Raw genomic sequence first — 19866 nt, forward strand, 5'->3', positions numbered from 1 at the left:
CACAATAATTAAATAAGATGAAGCAACTGTTCACCTGCTGTTACTTAAGAAGAACTTTTAGATGAGTCACTTTTGTAACTGCATTTTATATCACATTTAACACAAATTGTTACCTCTACTTTGTTCATGATGTTGAATTACTCTGAAATTCACTTCTAGTTACTCCAGTTTTTTACTTTTTTTAAGAGGAGCTGTGAGATTAAACTTGACAGGTACGGAGATTTAACAATTATTCAGTGTAAATTGAATATATTTCAAAACGTTAGGGATAATATGTCACCTCAGGAAATGCAGAATACATCTTAATACAGCACCTAATGCAAGCATTCAGAGACAGGCTACACTGTATTAAAACATTAGATCCAAATATGAGATCTATCAGAATGTAGGACGTGGAGATAATGAATGAGATAAATGCGTGCAGTCGCCATTTTGAAGCGTTTCTTCAGGGATGAATTATTGAAGCGAACCAGAGAGGCATCTTTTCTCATTTACAGTGGAATACAGAGTCTGTGCTGTGCGTTACCTCATGGTGTGGTGGACAAAACAACAAATCCATTACATTATTATTGTTTATTGGAATTACACTGCAGCCAAGAGTGTCCCACATGCATCTGTTTATAAAAGGTAAGGCATTTATGCCTTTTAAAAGTATGACTTTTTAAAGGAGGGATATTTTGCTTTCTTTTAAATGGAATTATGCATTTTAAAACATTTCCCTGTGGTCTACATAAATTGTAAAACGCTATGCTTGGGTCTGAATTCTTCATTAATTCATCATTAACCTTTATTTAAACTCTGAGATATACTGAGGACGCAACCTCATTTACAATATAGCTGAGACAAAACAAGACATTTAAAACATCCAATGGACATATCAGAAACACCAAAAAGTAAAAGTGACAAAGACTAATTAGAAACAGAGAACTCGACTTAAAAACAGGATTAGCTGGAGGTAAAATAAAATGGAATTATGGATTTAAAACACAAAATATTTGAAACATACAATGCCATAGTAGAAGTACCAAAAAGTAGAAGTGATAAAGATGAACTAAAAACAAAGACATCTACTTAAAAACAGGAGCAGCTGGAGGTAAAATAAGAAGTGATTAAGGATTTAAACTGTCCTAATGAAAAAACTGTGGTAAGTTTCCCAGTTCAGTACACACTGAAGGAACCTGCAGTTAAACTCCACAGGTCCATCTTCAACAATATTTCTAAGTAATGACACCAGAAAGGTCATTTTGAGCGCTGGCCCTTTAAATGCACATGAGCCACTTCAGGCCCCGCCCCCTCCAGGCTGTTGGTTGTGCTGCTCTGTCCCGTTCAACCAACGACTGAACATTTTAGGTAATCGGCTCGAAGTTTGGACATATTTTCAGTATGGACTACAACCACTGCTGCTGACAAACAATTATGTCGTACTCGGAGAAATGTTCGTCGGAAATCTTGACCTTATATGTGCAAATGTTGTGATGTAACTAGTTATAAAACGTAACAAAATGACAAGGAATTGAAACAGGTTGTAAAAATCCACTTGATTTTTGCTGGATATATAATAATATAAAGATAGCTTTGCAGCACATGGAGGGTTCAAATTCAAACTTTATGAACTATTAGGGTCCAAACACACAAATAAATGAACCAAAGACTAATAAAAGTGGGTTTAGCAAAATATGACCCCTTTAACCCTATAACGCTGAACGTATCATATTTGATACATGAGTTCTGAAGCCCTCTACATGATCAGTGTGATATTTTTTTCTTGAAAAACCTGATGTAAACAATTAGATACATGCAATACACAGATAATCCACCAGGGGGGAGGAATTCATTCACCAGAGGCCTTTCCAGTGACACTACAAGACTGCCATTAATGAGGAACGAGGCAGAACTTGGCAAATTTTGAAAAGGAATTACCAATTTGTTAGACATGTTTGTGTTATATTATGCTTTTTGTTCAAAAATAATAATATTTGAGCATTGAGATGCACTGTATCAAATATGATACAAAATTGAAACTCATATGTAGAAATTGATATTTGAAATTTTTGTTCTTGGTTATTCAGAAGGACCAATAAAGGCTCCAGTTTCAAAGAACTGGAATTTTGTGTCAGTGATTTAATGGTTCGGGCTTTACAGGGTTAAGACATTTTTCAAGGTGTTTTTGATCAACTTTAGAACCTTAAATTAACATAAATAACAGTACAATGGGCTTCATAATTATTGCCCTGAATCAGTCTTAACCCTGTTTCAATTGGTGTACCATTACATTTCCATTTCTCTATGATTTATATTTCTGCTGCTGATGTTCAAGCTGCTAAAGCTCACACCTGAACCCCTCCAGCCCTCAATTCACTCATTCCAAGCTTATGCTAAAACGCTGAATACTAATTACATATTTGCCTAATTCTTTACAAATATTTCCAAAGCAAATAGAGTAATATCATTTATTGTGTCTGTGGAATTTTTTAGACATTTAAGTGTCAGATTTAAGGATTAGTGATCAATTTCAAGGATAATTATGGGCTTAATTTAGGATAATCAAGAGGTTTTAAGGATCCAGGGACACCCAGATATACACATATTATTATCTGGGAAAATGTAACAGCGCAGTATTACAACAGATATTTCCATGTGGAGTTTTTCATGTTCTAGCCGTGTCTGTGTGGCTTCTCCAATGTTCCTCCGTCATCCAAAGACATCCACTTTAGTAGGTGAATCAAGCAGGGGTGTCAAACTCATTTTAGTTCAGGGGCCACATGCAGCCCAATATGACCTGAAGTGGGCCAGACCAGTACAATAATAACAACACAATAATATATAAATAATGTCAACTCTGAACTTTTCTCTATGTTTTATAGTGAAGAAAGTAAAATTACATTGTGTAAAACATTTAAATCTACAAACTATCCTTTAAAAAAATGTAAACAACATGAACAATCATAAAAAAACTGCAATTTATGAAGAAAAATAAGTGCAATTTGAGCAATACTATGCTTTAGCTTCACATTTACACAAGTACATTACAACTTATACATTCATTCATTCATTCATTTTCTGAACCCGCTTTATCCTCACTAGGGTCACGGGGGTCGCTTGGAGCCTATCCCAGCTACATAGGGGCGAAGGCGGGGTACACCCTGGACAAGTCGCCAGTTCATCGCAGGGCTGACATACAGAGACAAACAATCACTCTCACATTCACACCTATGGGCAATTTAGATTAACCAATTAACCTATTAGTGCATGTTTTTGGATTGTGGGAGGAAGCCGGAGTACCCGGAGAGAACCCACGCAGACACGGGGAGAACATGCAAACTCCACACAGAAAACTTAAACAACTTAAACAACTTATACTGTCGAGGAAAAAAATATTAGATCATCAAAAGTAATCAAAAACAATGGTTATGCAATCACGTACTAACTCCTGTGTGTATCATGTGACTAAAACAGACAGAAAAGAAAACATGGACTGTATAAAAGCGCTGTTTTTGTCAGTACAATGCCATAGCTATTGATGTAAGAACTGAAATGATTTTGGTTATTATCAAGAAAACATGGAAAATGGTTAGATATCAGCTCTGAAATTAAACTCTCATGAGCTATTTTTGTTGTTATCATTATATTTGTCCAAACAAATGTACCTTTAGTTGTACCAGGCATTAAAATGAATAAGAAATTGAAGAAAACTGGTCTAATAATTTTTGCTGCGACTGTAGATCACTGTGGACCTACAAATACACAAAATATACCTCCTTACTTCCGTTAAGGCATTTCAGTAAGTTCCTATTTGTTCAGGTTATTTACATGTTTTGAAAGTATACTTTATAAATGTTAATATTTTTATGTAATTTTACTTTTTTTTTTTTTTTACATTAAAACAAAGAGAAGGATTTGGAGTTGTCTTTATTTATAGGTTATTATGATAATATTTTACTGGTCTGACCCACTTTAGATCGAATTGGGCTGAATGTGTAACCTGAACTAAAACGATTATTTATATCTTAAATGTAATTTCAACACTTGACAAATTCATTCCAAGGGCCGGAATGGAGCCTGTGGCAGGCCGGTTTTGGCCCATGGTCCGTATGTTTGCCGCCCCTGCTCCAGAGGATTAAGTGGTTCAGAAAATAAATGCATAAGTACAACCTGTTATTTCATATTTGGAATCCACCTTTGCAACTTCTAATCCCATATTTGTGTGGGTGCTTGAAATACCACACTGATGTATAAAATACTTGATAAAGCAGTAGTTGAAAAAGACGTTACATTCATACAGAATATGACCTGTGAACTCAAATCAAGCGACTCCTTCAGATCAATTCCTTACTGTAACTGTTAGAAAATGAGACCAAAGAGAACAGCTGTGTTGGATCTGGTCTCCTGGGGTCTCTCTTTCTAAACATATCCTGTTTGGGTCTAATTGAACCTTAAAACAACACTTATAGAAAGACCACAATTTTGTCATCAATGCCTTTTAGGTGATGCCGGTAACATGCATGATACTGAACCATGTTTGAGTGTTTGAGTATTGATTGTTGCGGTATCGATCTACCTAAGGGTCGTTCACTCTTCCTTTGGTGTGTTACTGTAACATCACGATTCTACCTGTTTCTGGCACCTACTGTTGTCTCCGGTATTGGCCTCGTACTGGGCTGCATTATTACACTGGATATCACATGTCTTTATTTGATTCATGTTCATGTTGCTTTGTTTCTTTTATTAAGAAAAACTGTTACTGCTAAATCAATCTGATAATTACTTGCACCATTTGTACAGAACCATAACTGGTACCCTTATACCTCATAAAACCCATTGGTCGTGTCCACATTGAATATTTTACAAAATTTAATAGTCCACTATAACTTTATCTTACTTATTTATTTTATTTCATTTTTTACTGCATGCTTCTTACCTACTCCATGTTCTATGTATGCACCAAACCACTGACGCTACTTACATGGCAATAAACACGATTCTGAACAACAGTGGATGAAAAAGTTAATCTGTTTCACCCAAAAAGACCCAGTGATACTTTTGTGTCATTTCCCAAGTGAAATTATTTCTATATTTAACCTTTCTTAAGTGATATATCACCATTCATCATAATATTATCTTCTGCATTTTGCATTTTATCGGTATAAATCAGGTATTTTCCTATATTTAATTCACTGATCATGCAGCTGTTCATAAAAGCTCAGGTTAAAGTTGAAGGTTATATCAGAAACAGAGAAAACTGAAGAAAAAAATGACGTTCTCAGTAAAATCTATCATTAACTGGACATAAACCGAGCATTTCCATCCACCGTCATTGATCCAACTCCATGGGTCCATGGGAATCAATGTTGTAGAAGATGATGGTGTTTCCTTGTTCACTACAGAGCCTCTGAAGGTCTGAAATGGGTCATATCTGATGACCATGAACAGATGAATAACTGTATTTTAGGCCAATTATTTACATGTATTGATAGGATTAGTGGATCAACAGATATTGAACAGTTTAAATCAGTCGATGCTTTTAGTTGGTGATGGATGTTTGAGTCTTAATGGGTTAAACATTAGCCTCACTTTTTGTTTTTTTTAATGACATACAATATTTTTCCCCTGATACTTCAAACAATCATAGGAGGAGAGAAGCTTCTTTTGAGGTTTTATTTGTATGTGTGTGTGTGTGTGTGTGTGTGTGTGGGCTTATCTTAGAGCTTCTTTTTTCTTACCTGCTCCGTTTGCGCCCTCTGTGAAGACTTTAAAATAAATTTAAATAATCATCTTGTACTTTCAGTCGGCTTTTCTGTCACACATTTTCCCTTTGATTAATCTTTCTCACTCTACCCTCTTTTCCTCTTTTGCCAATGTAAGCGGCAGGAGGTGTATAACCCACAGTGTGATTTGCATTCTGTGTCAGTCCTAGAGTCTCCCCTTTAGGGGAAAGCGATAGAGAGATGCACATGCTGATGAGAAGGCAGGGACAGGACAGACTCAAATGAGCCTGATAAGACAGTGCCTGGGGACGGAGAAAACTGATTTGCTTAATTGGCAAATTTGTTCCACTTAGATACTAGCAACCAGTGTTGAACTACACCACACCTAACCAAACAGACCTGGCCTTAGGGCGGGCTGCTAGTGGCAAGGTTAACTTATGTCTAGGTCAGCGTTTTGGCCACTAAATGAGACTAATTTCAGACTGATGAGCTTCAACAGGGTTATGCCTCTCTGATAGTGTTGGGAGTAATGTGTTACAAAAGTAATGCATTACAGTAACAGATTACTTTTTGCTGTAACGCAGTAGTGTATGGCATCACAAATCAATTTTCAGTAATATTTTCCTCGGTACACGTTCAATAGCGCTTGCATTATAACACACTTTTCAAACATAATTTATTTGCTCAAAGGACAAAAAACAAGCGAACAGCAAGACCTTGAGACCTTAAGGCAGGGGTGTCCAAACCCGGTCCTCGAGGGTCAGTATCCTGCATGTTTTAGATATTTTCCTCTTCCAACACACCTGGTTCAATTAATGGTCAACTCATCATCAAGCTCTGCAGAAGCCTGATAACGATGTAATGGCTTCCAGGTGTGATGGAAGAGGGAAACATCTAAAACATGCAGGATACCAGCCCTTGAGGACTGGGTTTGGACACCCCTGCCTTAAGGAATCACAAATGCAGCAGGACAGTTCTATTTCCTGTTGGTGTTTAGCCAATGGGTGAAGACAGCACAAGACAGTCCATTGTCCACATGGACGTATGCTCATCACTAACCCTAACCCTGCTTTACAGAAGCTAGTTAGCATGATCCCTGTGATCAGCAATGACAAGGTAAGCTAATGTTCCTATGACTAGTTAGAAATCCGTTGTCTCTTTGGGCAAGACACTTAACCCACTTTGGCTCCAGAGTCACTAGCACTGGTGTATGAATGCGAACTAAATGTTTGTGGTGGTTGGAGGGGCTGTTTGGAGTGAATTGGCAGCCATGCTTCCATCAGTCTGCCCCAGGGCAGCTGTGGATACAAACGTAGTTTACCACCACCAGAATGTTAATGTGAGAGCGAATGAAGAATGTATCAATAATGTAAAGAGCCTTGAAAAGCACTAAATACATCTAATTCATTATTATTATTATTATTATTATTATTATTATTATTACTAATTCTATATTTAATTCTTGCTCGATTCCTCGGCATCGCGCCCCCTGTTTGAACATGGAAAATGTTGAAAAAAATCCAAGTGTTTCTGCTGGGATTTGAACATCGTAGACCGTAGCGATACTTACTGAGCTGTTGTCCACATGTACTTCGTCCCAAGGCTCTCCTATCTCTTGTATTGGGGGGCGGGGTTATTATTTGACTTGAAGGGGGTTGGGTTCTACTGCGCATGCACCATTTATGACTAGTCTGTATGTAACTCATTAGTAGAACAGGGGCGTCCCTGCCTATCTTCAAGAAGCTCTTGAAGACCCAGCTCTTCAGAGAGCACCTCCTGTCCTAGCACTGTCAAACATTCCATTTTAAATGTATTATTATGTTTATTCTGTTGTTTTACTTAGTATTTTTATTTCACTGTTTTAATTGTACCGCTGTTTTAATGTCTTTAATCTATTCTTGGATTTTTCTTTTATTTTTGGTTTTTCCCCTCTAACTCGCTTTGAAAAAAAGTGTCTGCCAAATGCATAAATGTAAATGTAAATGTAATACAGGAGTCATGTAATGCATTACAATTCTGAGACAGTAATATTGTAAGGAAAGGAATTACTTTTAAATAACAGTAACAAGTAATGTGTTAAGTATTACAGTTTGAATGTACCTGACACAACACCGCTCTCCGACAGCTCCCTCTTAACATTTTGGAACAGCGCATTTCAAAGGAAAGCGGAGAAATCATAACCAATCGTATACTGAAAGCAACATCAAATGGTCAACATAAGGTCCGTGAACCACTCATTTTATTCATTTTAAAGCCGCCTGAAGATGTCGAGACGGAGCGAACCAAAGAGCCTGGAGCACCCTGTTTATCTGCAAAACAGGTACTGACTTTAAAGTTGACACTCACATCCAAAAAAAACATCTCCCGTTCAGCTCCTTTAACCCCCCCCCCGCACATCAGGCTGAGAGCAAATGTTGTAATGACCTACATCTACACTCATTTACATGAGAAGTGAAGGCGACGTGAAGACGATTACAAAACATTGCAGAAGGTTTTGTTCCATCTGATTCAATTAAGGTTGAGTTTCATTAACGGGCACCCTCCTCCCTTCACTTCCCTCATGCCTGCACCCTCTCCGCCTTCCCTCAGTCATGTTCGGCCTTTTCTCAGCGCAACAGTGACTTTCATGAAATCACATTAAACAAATGAGCCCTCCAAATCTGACAGCAGCATATTCTGGAGGCGGGGGTGGCTAAAACCCTTGTCATGTCCTTGGTTTATCTCCACACCGTCTCTGGAAATGTTATGTTTATATCACTGAATAATTACATTTTAAGCACTTCAAATGACTTTGGATGAGAGCCTTGATGATTAATTACACTTGGTAAAGAATACTTGGGCGGTTAATGTGAGGCTAATGAGTATAAAACAGTTATTTTTCAGAAGCTATTGCCGGCCTACTATTCTTACTATTCTTCACTTCACCACTAAACTTTATAAAAGAAAACACCAGTTTACATTTGAGCCGTCAAGGTCTTGTATGACTCAGTGCCTTATTTTTATTTTTGGTCGCTCAATAATAAAACCTTTTAACTTGGTCTGTTCTTACCAGAAGATAAACTGATCTCTGTATGTGTTACTGCCTCTCAAAGGGAAAAAAGGGGACATGAGTCGCTGAAACTCATGCATTTCTATTCATAACGTCCAGTTACAAAGTGATTGAGGTTTCTCCTAAAGTGTCTTTTTGTTTCAGTATCAAACAGCCATGTTCACATTCATTCACTTTGATGACATTTATTTTACGATAATCATGACTTTTTAAAAATTTAACACTGACAAATTATTATCATAACAATAATGAGCTTGATTACTGATCTACAAATAGAACCGTAACTATCAACATGGTGCGCTACATGAGGACAATATGTGTGGATTTCTGCAAAAATATAGAATAGATGCATAATAAGATAAGTATTGGTAAAACAGAGCCAAAAAAAATGCAAAATGCATGTAAACCTTTTCAACTGCCTTCTGTCACTTACAGGGTGTCCCATAAGTCTCCATACATAGGAGACATAATACATATGGTTCTAACATGTATTTCTTTTTTTTTTTTTTTATAGTTCTTCAGCAGTGGAGGACACGCATTGAAATGTGTTCCCGACAAAATGGCAGTCATATAGTGCATATTATATAAATAGAAATGGTTTATGTCAAGAAACGTTTATTTTTCCTATGTATGGAGACTTATGGGACACCCTGTACATTTATAACACACACTGCACTGTGTTGAAACATGTTCTTATGGTTTAATATTCAGTAGAGGTAGATGACCTGTATTAATTGATTTATTTTTATTCCTATCATATCAGTTGGTAACATACCAACAGTACCAACATGTAAAACATCTGATTCTGGAGAAGTTTGATTTTATTTGTTTTGTTTAATGTTGCAGTTTTACATTTGTTTTGCCTGAGAAAGAAATAATTTACTAACAAAACATACTGAAAAAGTGTGATATTTTGTAATGTGCAAACTATTGTTTTTTTTTTTTTTTTTTGTATTTATAAAGTTAAAGACAGATGTTTTAGATTTCTAAATAAACTGTTGTCCACATCTAACCTTTCCTACACATATTACAGCCATTTATTTGCTCAAATTAAGAAACTGTGATGAATCAAGGCAGCACAACATTCATCAAAATGTCCAAATAAGACTGATGAAAGACGCTGAAAAGCTGAGAAATTTCACTGTTCCGTTTTTTTTTTTTTTTTTAATATCGGTGGGATTAGAGGTTCAAAAGTATTTCTAGGAAATCCAAAGAAATCTCTACATACAGTTGTGCTCATAAGTTTACATACCCTAGCAGAATTTATGATTCTTTGACCATTTTTCAGAGAATATGAATGATAATACAAAAACTTTTCTTTCACTCGTGGCTAGTGGTTGGGTGAATCCATTTATTATCAAAGAAATGTGTTTGCTCTTTTTAATTCTTTATTGAGCAAGTGACTATTTTTGGTAATTTCTGCAAACATTAAATATGGGGCCAAACCTGTGCCTCAGAGAGATCAAGAAGCATGTTAGTATGTATAACATTATACAGTGATTCAGAGAGATTTTACAGAAATGTTGAAGGTGTAAACAGTGAATATGAGTGATTTTTGTCAGTTTATGACCTTGTAACAGCTGTTTTATTGCATGTGTTTACTTTTTAGCAAGTGCTGCTCAGATGTTTCATGGCAAGAGGAGGGAGATGACAATGTCCAATAGCACACTAAGGTTGGAATTTTGGATTTCAGAGTATTTCAATGAGTGCCCTACAAAGGGTTAAATCATACTGACAACAGAAACTATCCAAATGACCCTGATCCAAAGTTTACATACCCTAGTTCTTAATCCTCTGTATCAGCCCCTACAACATCAATGACAGCTTGAAGTCTTTTGTGATAGTTGTGGATGAGACACTTGATTTTCTCAGATGGTAAAGCTTGCCCTTCTTGGCAAAACACCTTCAGTTCCTTTAAGATATTCGGTTTTATGCATGAACTGCATGTTTGAGACCCCCCCAAAGTGGTTCAATAGTCGCTTTTCCATTGACCCTCAAATTGCGCAAAGATAACTTGCGCATAAAAAATTACCTAATGGAAAAATGACAATTTCACCAAAAGTGTCATTTTTCGATTAAAAGTTTTTGGCAAGAGGTAGTTTTTTGGACGTAGCGCAAATGGTATATCACGCAAAACTGCAATGGAAAGACCTTTTTTCGCAAGTAGAGTCAGGTGAATTAAAAAAACAGATGTTGACGTACGTTACAAGAAGCGAAGAAGGAGAAGAAACATGTCGCGGTATGTGTGGACACACCAAGAAACCCAATCATTTTTTAAATTTAGTACGAGATAGAGGGGTAATATATAATAATAATAATAATAAATATATCTGTAAATCGACACCATGTTTACGTTCGTCACCATGTTTATGGAATGACTTCTCATGTCATCTCGCGATAAATAAACAAATCATTGCATTTGTGATTTAATGGAAAAACTGACGTTACGCACTTCTGCTTTTTTTCTACATTTAGTAAATATCGGTCAAGTTTTGCGCACATGTCCAATGGAAGAGCGACTAATGATATTGAGGTCAGGAGACTGAGACGGCCACTCCTTCACCTTCACTTTTTTCTGCTATAACCAATAACAGGTTGACTTGTCCTTGTGTTTTGGGTCATTGTTATGTTGGAACATCCAAGACCGTCCCATGCACATTCTTTCAGGGTATGTAAACTTATGAACACAACTGTATATATGCATCTACTTCCTTTCACATATGCATAAAACAATGCCGTTTCCCTGCCTGTCTTCAAGATAACGGCACATATTATCAGGTTCATTTATGTGCAAATTTGCTTTTCACGACTTTATATAGTCGAGGTGCTGTAAGGTTATGATGGTTTATTGCTCGGAAAAGTAGAGCTCCAGGGGAAAAAAATATGCATTGCACTACAGCACCTGATAACAGAAGGTGAGAAATTCATGATTAAACAAGGAAACAAAGATGCATGTTTTAGCAAAAGAAAAAAAAAGCTATCTGTCATTCTCAATTAATAGCATTTTTCTTCTTCAGTTTCACCTCTGCTGATTTGCAATATTACCGTGAAAGTGTTAACAATAATTTGATTATAACGTAATGAAAAAGTTGGATATTAAATTACAACTTGCCTTACATGACTTGAACATAACTTTGAGTGGGGTTTTCTTATTTCTGCAACACAACCTGTAAGTCTTGTTATGACTGTTGATGTTAAATGCATAAACTGCCTTTTCTGTCCATAAATGTTAAACTCAGCTGAATAGATTTGGCCATCTCGACTCTTGTCACCAATAAACTGGAGCAGACTTAAGCGGTTTTACTATGATACTTCCTCTGTGGTTTGACTTACAGTGTACACAGATTATTGCCTCTATCACTGCTGGGACAGATAATAAGGCATTCTCTGATTTTCATTAACATCCTACACAGCAGCCCAGTAAACTCCCGGGTGGCTTAGTTACAGCGAGATGCGGATAAAGTTCTTCGCTCTCTCTCTCACTGTTAGTGTTGCCTCTGAGAACACGAGCAGAGCGGCGACATAAGGGGATTTCAAGCTGTAAAGTCGGCTGCACAGCATTTGTCTTAAAACTGCATGCAAAGTTGGAACTCATTTCATTTGCATCTAATCGACTGTGCATTTATTGTCAGTCCCAAAAATTAACTTTGCATTTCTTCAACATCACATGTATTAATTTCAATCAGGATCCGAGAAGTATGAAAGATTTAAATAAACGGCATGACCAAAATAAATACGCCTCGGAATACAAATAGAGTTCAACAGATCACACTGCAGCATGACCTCAATTCCTTAAAACTTAAACTGTAGCTGAGCTTCAGCTTCTCTCTGAGTCAAATTTCACAGTGTTGGTTACAAGAAAAAAGGCTTTAACCTCTCAGCAATGCTTACAGTCAGGAAAAAAGAAAAAGTACAGTCACATCCCTCAACTCTAGATGAGAGCACTTTTCCTCGGTGCAAGTCATACTAGAGGGAGCTGGATTTGTCCCTGCATTATTTACTATTACCATTCTCTTTGTTAGCCGGAGTCACATTAATGAATGCATGAGGAGTTGCCTATTTGATGACCACAATGCATGGGGGAGGCTCGTGGTACACCAATGCTCCATTTGTGTGAGCTGAATCATTCATCACACACATCAAATACACATACACACACACTTCAAGTGCACAAACACACTCTTTTATGTGCATTTTGTGTGCTATACAGGTCCATGGTCATCTTCAAGAGAAAAAAAAAAAAAAAAAAATAAAACATGGATGAGCAAAGACAATCCCTGGGATTTATAAAATGCAAGTATATTCACACTCTGCAGCCAAAACATATTGGGACATTCTTATTCTTTTGCTTTTGTGTTTCAGCCAACCTTGTCTCATATAAATTCTGTTCATATACTACCCTATTTCTTCCACAATTACAGTGTCCTGACAAACAAAGCCTCTTGGATTATGTTCAGAGGCGACTGTTTTTTACAAGTGAATGAAATGTTACATTTTTATAACCTACAGGAGAGATTGGTTGCAGTGGATGATTTGTGTAAAAAGCAAAAGACTTTGACACTGGAGACAACAGACTGAATCCTGACTCTCGTCTGTATTTAACAACGCATTAACATACACCCAGTGTCTCTTTTTCAAAGCCTCTAGTGACTTTTTCTGTAGTAAACACCAAAATGTTTGCTATATCGGAACAAAAAGCAAATGCAATATTCTGTCACTGAAAAATATTGTAACCATTATATTGTTGCTAGAAAATATCACACTACTTACCAACATTTGTTTGCAGAGTAGGTCTGCATATACATTATACAAAGGGTCTTTTTAATTGCACTTCATATTAGGGAAATTAACCAATTAAAAAGTAATTAATTAATCATACAATTTGCCGTAATTAATTGTGATTAACCACAGTTTTTCTTCATAAGAGCAAAACTTGTATTAATTTGTTGTTCAAATAGTATGTTGTTTGTTCAAATATAAAAATTACAGAAATAATGGAGAATCAATGCAAGAAGAAATATTTAGATTCAGAAACTGTTGCTTTTTACCTTTAAACACAGATTCATTCCTGTGAGCCACAGATTTCCAATTAAACCATCAAGACTATCATACCTGAGTGTCAGCTTTTAAGACAGATTTCTAATCTGCACAGAAGGAAATAAGAACAAAACCCAGGCCTATATATTGAAGAGCAAATTCAATTTCATAACCACAAAAGTCCTTCAGATTAGATATCAGCTAAAAGGTAACAATTTCTCAAAAGAACTAATTTAAATGATAATTAATAACTATGTTCAAGGGTTGAAGGATATTCACAATAGCTCAGGAAATAAAACCCTAGACATTCTGCTGTTAGTTTAAAACAGACTATTTTTCCGAGTATGACTCCATACAAACTATTGGTTGCTCAGTCAGTTACTGAAACACCAGACAGTCACATGATCAGGTACCAAGCATCAGCATGTCATGTGACCATCCTACAGAAATGCATGGACATATGTTGTTCTCAGCTGCTTGTACGACTGTGCACGGTGGTGGAATCACATTAGTTACTCATAATTTGATTTGACAGGAAGATTGTGGAATGTTCACATACTGTTCAAACAGAGAGAGTGAGATTGTTAAGGTAATGATGATGAAAGAGAGAGAGGAGAGAATCAGAGAAATAAAATGTTATTTTAACAACAGCTATTGCTCTCAAACACATTAAATACACCCACGGCTTTGAACAACCTGCAGCTGTCCAATGCTGGTCACAGATCAGCTTACACAGGAAGCAACAAAGAACAAATGACATGTTTTAAATACCTCAAATAACTTCAAATAAATAAAAAAAAAAAACAATTTATATATATATATATATATATATATGCAAACCACTCAAATGGACTTTATATGTATTTAACCTGCACTGCGTGTCAAATCTAGTAAAATCAATAAGTGATGGCCGTTGAAGTGCAGTTGACCTTTGACCTTTTGGATATAAAATGTCCCGAAATCAGCATTTTGTGCTGTTATTAAAATTAGAATTAGTGCATGAATTTTACCGTTATGGTCATAAATGTGTTCTCTAACCTTGACCTTTGACCTTCCAATTTTCATCAGATCATCCTTCAGCCCATTGTGAACATTTGTGTCACCGGTGAAGAATGTGATTCTAATAGACTGAGTTCCAGCGAAAGGAACCTTCAGGCAAATGAATGTTCAAACAACCTGGAAACATGCCTCTGCTGGCGGCTGTCACTGGTGAAGAGGCACAGAAATGTAACCAGCTCAATAGGCTATTAGTCTGTGTATCGACAGACCTGTCAGTCACTGTGTGAGCAGGTCCCAAACTTGCGTTCTTTAATATTGGTTTAGCTGTCATTTTGTTTATGTTTCAGCTTGTGGACTGCGCCTTTAAGTAAATGCAGAGTTTCAGATGCTTGGGCACACAGGCTTTGATATTGACATATCTGCCTGCTGAGCCTCCACATGAAGGCGCGCAACATCAGAGGACAGCACAACAAACACACAGCACTCACCAGGACTGTCCGCTACAGCCTTATTTTATATTCATAGTAAAAATTAAAACAGCAATGACAGGCACGCTTTTTCAGACACACACACACACACACACACACACACACACACACACACACACAGGGAGAGGGAGAGTGATAGTAACAGTGAAATGAATACATGACAGCTAAATAAGTCATACCACCGCATCCTTTTACAAGAGAATGTAGCAAACAGAGAACACAGTGATGCGTGTGGATAGATATAACTCCAGGCATATGAATGATTTCTTTTTGAATGAAGTGAGTACGAGAAACTAAAGGAATGGCATCTTCAGCTCATTAACTGAAGCTCTGACATGTTCTATATCGAGGGAAAAAAAAGTAGTAGTAGTGTTTCTTTGATTGTAGTATCCACACGTTGCACTATGAAAACACTGGTAGTAAACCACACGACAGCTCTGCTGCAGGCAAACCATGAGAAAATGTTACTTGTTTGAAGTGGAAGAAGCCCTCACCTCAGCCACGGGCACTCCCTCTGGGGGACGACAGTGCAACACAATCATGCCATTCAGAGGCACCTCAGTGCCTTGGGGGTCCTGCTCAAAGTTCTTCCTTAGGTCTGGGGAACAGAATAATGACCTGCATTAAAAACAGCTACTACATACAGTACATCAGCATGAAGGAGCACCAAAACATGCACATTAGAATTCCATTTCACATTTGACCTTCCTGCCTCTCTCAAACATACATGAGCATGAAAAAAAGATGCCTCCTGATAAATCTTCTAGATGAATGACCTTATCAGAGACTGTAAGGTCAGCCTGGCATCTCTGTGACAATACAACTGGGAGTTGCTTACATGCGATCCGGACAGTTGCCTTGCGGCTCTTGGACGTTCCCAGGTGACTCCAGGCAACACATAGACACCAGTAATCCTCCGGACCATGAAAGTCCTCCACCTGCTGACGGGACACGTTGATCATCACCTCGCGGATCTTCAGCCCTGCAGACAAGATGGTTGATTGCACGGATTAGTTTTCATTACATCACACAGACGATCAATCAAAGAGAAGAAGGTTTGCAGGGACGGGTGACGAGTAAAATTTGAATTTGATAAGATTATCTGCAGTAAACAGATCTACAATTTGCCAGGAGGAGAAAGATGAGAAGCTGCTAATAAATCCATAGAAACACTGTGGATTTGTGTGGAAAAAAACTGTTTATAGCCGTTGACCAGTCTGAATTATTTAAGCCACGTCGTTTTGACAAACCTTTGTCAAAAGTTTAGCAAACAGGCAGCAAGTAATCCAAGTACTAGTCATACAGCAATAGTCAGGGAGCATTTATATGCTCATTAAGTACCTGTAAAACACACTCATTTACACACAGCTGACACTAAATGCTTTCAATTGGCGGCATTAACAGGAACGAAGGACACATCAGGCTGTTTTTGTTTTTAGGGAGACTATGAGCTCATTTATTCTTTGAAAACATTTGAAGGGGCTGTAATTTAAAGTAGAGCAGAGAGGCAACACAGTGCAATTAAATACTGCTTCTAAACACATTCTTTCTATGGCAGTCAAATAATCTATTTCTGCAGCGGAACTTTGACTTAATGTCAGGCAGGTCATTCATTAATATCTGTATATCATCTGTGATGGCGCTCATAATGAGCTAGGCGTGAGTCTTGTATTCTCTGAGACAACTGATGGGAATTTAAAAGCCTGGTACTTCAATTATGCCAGACTCTGCACAACAGATGACAAGCTCAGACCATTAATGTGTAATAAGGTGGCTTTATTGGATATCTAGGAAATTGCAGCTTTCAACCAATGTATGTGATGTCTGCCTGGCACAAAGAAACCTGATTTCCACTCAGGCGAACTTGAATTGAATTTTTAATATGAAAATACAGAGTTATGAACAACTAAGGGTGCATGTCAAGAGGAAAAATGATGACTGACAATAAAAAAAATACTAAAGCCTTTAAAAAAAAATCCTTTGGACCTATGGCGTCTTGGGTGTGGGTGGTGCTGATAATAAATGTCATATATATCCAGCAGTGGCAATGCAGTGATGTTTGCAGTGAGCTGTAGGGAAAGCAGCAGCGTAAGCAGAGTAAAAAATGAGCAGAAAGCAGCAGCTAAAATAGCCTGCCTTATTGCAATGTGTGCATTGGATATTAGTTGCAAAGAGTAGAATATATTATATCTGGGTGTAGCAGCAAGATTCAAGTTGTCTGCTTGAACTTGTTCACAAGCTTCCCTTCATGCACTGCTGAATACAGCAGTAGTCTGCCTGGAGTTTCTGAGGCTGAGGGCTGTGTTTTACTGGAAAACCTGTCCTTACGTCTGACAGAAAACACAACAGCATTTCAACCACAAGTTAAATAAAACTGAACAAGATGAATAGAAGATTACCGCTTTACTCCCTGATGGACAGTATATTCAACACTATTTAACGCATAATATGGATCACAAAGGCCCCACATTAATTTTTCTAAATATTTTCAGGCTGTATTTTTAGTAGGAAAACAGGGTGACAGGAAACATGTTTATTTTCAATAATATTCGATAGATAGCTCATCACTGTTTCACTCCATCTTTGAAGCAAAATCATTTCATGCCTTTTTTTTCTTTTCTTTTACCACTTAATCATTCTTATGTTATTTTTAACAATAATGAATCAGGTTCAGTTCCTGGTAATAATTGACTCTGTTTGCATATCACTGCACTCTCTGTGCCCTTATTTCTGGTTCCTCCTTTTCCACTCAAACCTCATCCTGGGCTTGGTTTTCAGCCACATCTGATCATATTCTTGCAGGGTTATGGTGTGTCTTTTGTTCCTCATGACTAAACAAATGACAAACCTCCATATAATCAGGGTGTGGCAGTAAGCTTTTAGATCTGCGACATCCAGCTATGACATCTCTGTCTTTCTGTGTACCAGTTGATCCATCACGCTGTCTCCTCTTTTTGTTCAAGCTTCCTCTTGACTCCGTCTTCTACCACTTTGCCATCTGATCAGTCACATAACAGCTTTTCCTCTTTTTTTTTCTTCACAGAGTAACAGCATGCCACTCAGAGTGTTAGACTGTTAGACTCCTTCTGTCACACATGCCCACAAGCATCTCAATCATAATTTTTACACATATGACTCTTGCATTCTTGTATCCTTCTGACCAATGACCCATTTACAGAACACTGTATAAACACATGCACAAGTGTCAGTGAGCTCTGAAACTGTGACGGCAGAGCAGTCCAAAAATAAAACACGATGCTAATTAAACATATGTAAAATTAGGCTAATTACAAATATAACATGGCCGTAGATTTCTGTTCTTTTACAGTTATATTAGATCAAATAAATACATACAAGTGGAGGGAACATCAGTGATAAATCATTGCTTGGCATCTGTGGAAGATTTACTTATATTAATCCATTCCCCTCTTCTACTGTTTATTTGACTGTTATTTGTTTTCATATCCAACTAATTCTGTTAAACCTTGTCTTTTTTTTTTTTTTTTTTTTTTTTTTTTATATTTTTATGCTATATACCTGTTGTGAAGCACATTGAGTCTGTCTTGTGCATGAAATGTGCTCTATAAATAAAGTTGAATTGAATTGAAAAAGTCAGACACTTTTCTCAGATGTTACAACAATGAGTCAAGGCTTCACGAACATTCATCAGGTGAATAAAACCAAGACTGTAAACACAACTGAGTGCTCTGTGTTTGCTCATACTGGGTTTTCGAATTAGCTGCTTAGCCCCCAAGTCACAAATGACCAACTGATGGTTAAAGTGTAAGAATTAGTCATTAACAGTTTCAAAGAACTTCACACATTTACATCCTTCTTTTTTAGGCAATAAATGCTTAACCCATTTTATTCCTTTAGCATCTGACTAGAATTGCCTAACACCCCATCTCACAGCAGCTGTTCAGAAGTCACTGTAAACCTCGGCCTCGTGTGGTTTACTGCTTAATTATGCCGCCCCACACTTGTAAAGGAGTTGTCTCTCTACAGGCTTTTTGCCATCATGCTGTACGCTGCACACAGAAGCTTAGACATGGGCAAGGATTAAATGAAAACTAATAATATGAAATGAAAGTTTATCAAAAGGAGCCTAATGAAGAAATGTAAAACACTCTCAGCACTGTAATCCTCTGCACTGACTGACTGATATTATGTACAACCCATAGCCTATGTCCTTACACACTCCAGTGTGTTCACTTTGTTAAATAAGAGTGAGGATGATGTGAATGCAAAGGGAAACACTAAGCTTCAGTCATTCATGTTCAACTCTTCAGGCTTAAAGTCTAGTCCTGCATTTCTTCATCAACTCCACTGTACCATTTTGACTGTAAACACAGAGGGAAAAAAATCAAAGCTGAAGAGCCCACTTGCTAGTTGTTTCTTTAAGCTTCAGACCATATTTCACACTTTGTGTGAAAAGTTTGACATTCAAAATGAGTGGAGCTTTGTGCTTCAGTTTGGTACTTGTCTATTGACACCAAGGATAAAAATCCTTCCTCAACACGTATATTTGACCAGTGTAGTAAAAATGTCCATTCATACTGACCTTAAAGTTAATTACAAAGACTAATTT

The 19866-nt window shown here is 37.2% G+C and overlaps 1 protein-coding gene across 1 annotated transcript in view; it reads right to left on the reverse strand.

Moving 5' to 3' along the window:
• LOC115430341 (netrin receptor UNC5D-like) overlaps nt 1-19866 on the reverse strand; it is a 217099-nt gene that overhangs the window by 41454 nt on the left and 155779 nt on the right. The window contains 2 exon segments of the mRNA XM_030150301.1: nt 15773-15876; nt 16117-16260. Of these exon segments, the coding sequence (XP_030006161.1) occupies nt 15773-15876; nt 16117-16260 (248 nt within the window).

This window comes from Sphaeramia orbicularis, chromosome 12 (genome assembly GCF_902148855.1).
Source record: "Sphaeramia orbicularis chromosome 12, fSphaOr1.1, whole genome shotgun sequence".
NCBI classification, from domain to species: domain Eukaryota; kingdom Metazoa; phylum Chordata; class Actinopteri; order Kurtiformes; family Apogonidae; genus Sphaeramia; species Sphaeramia orbicularis.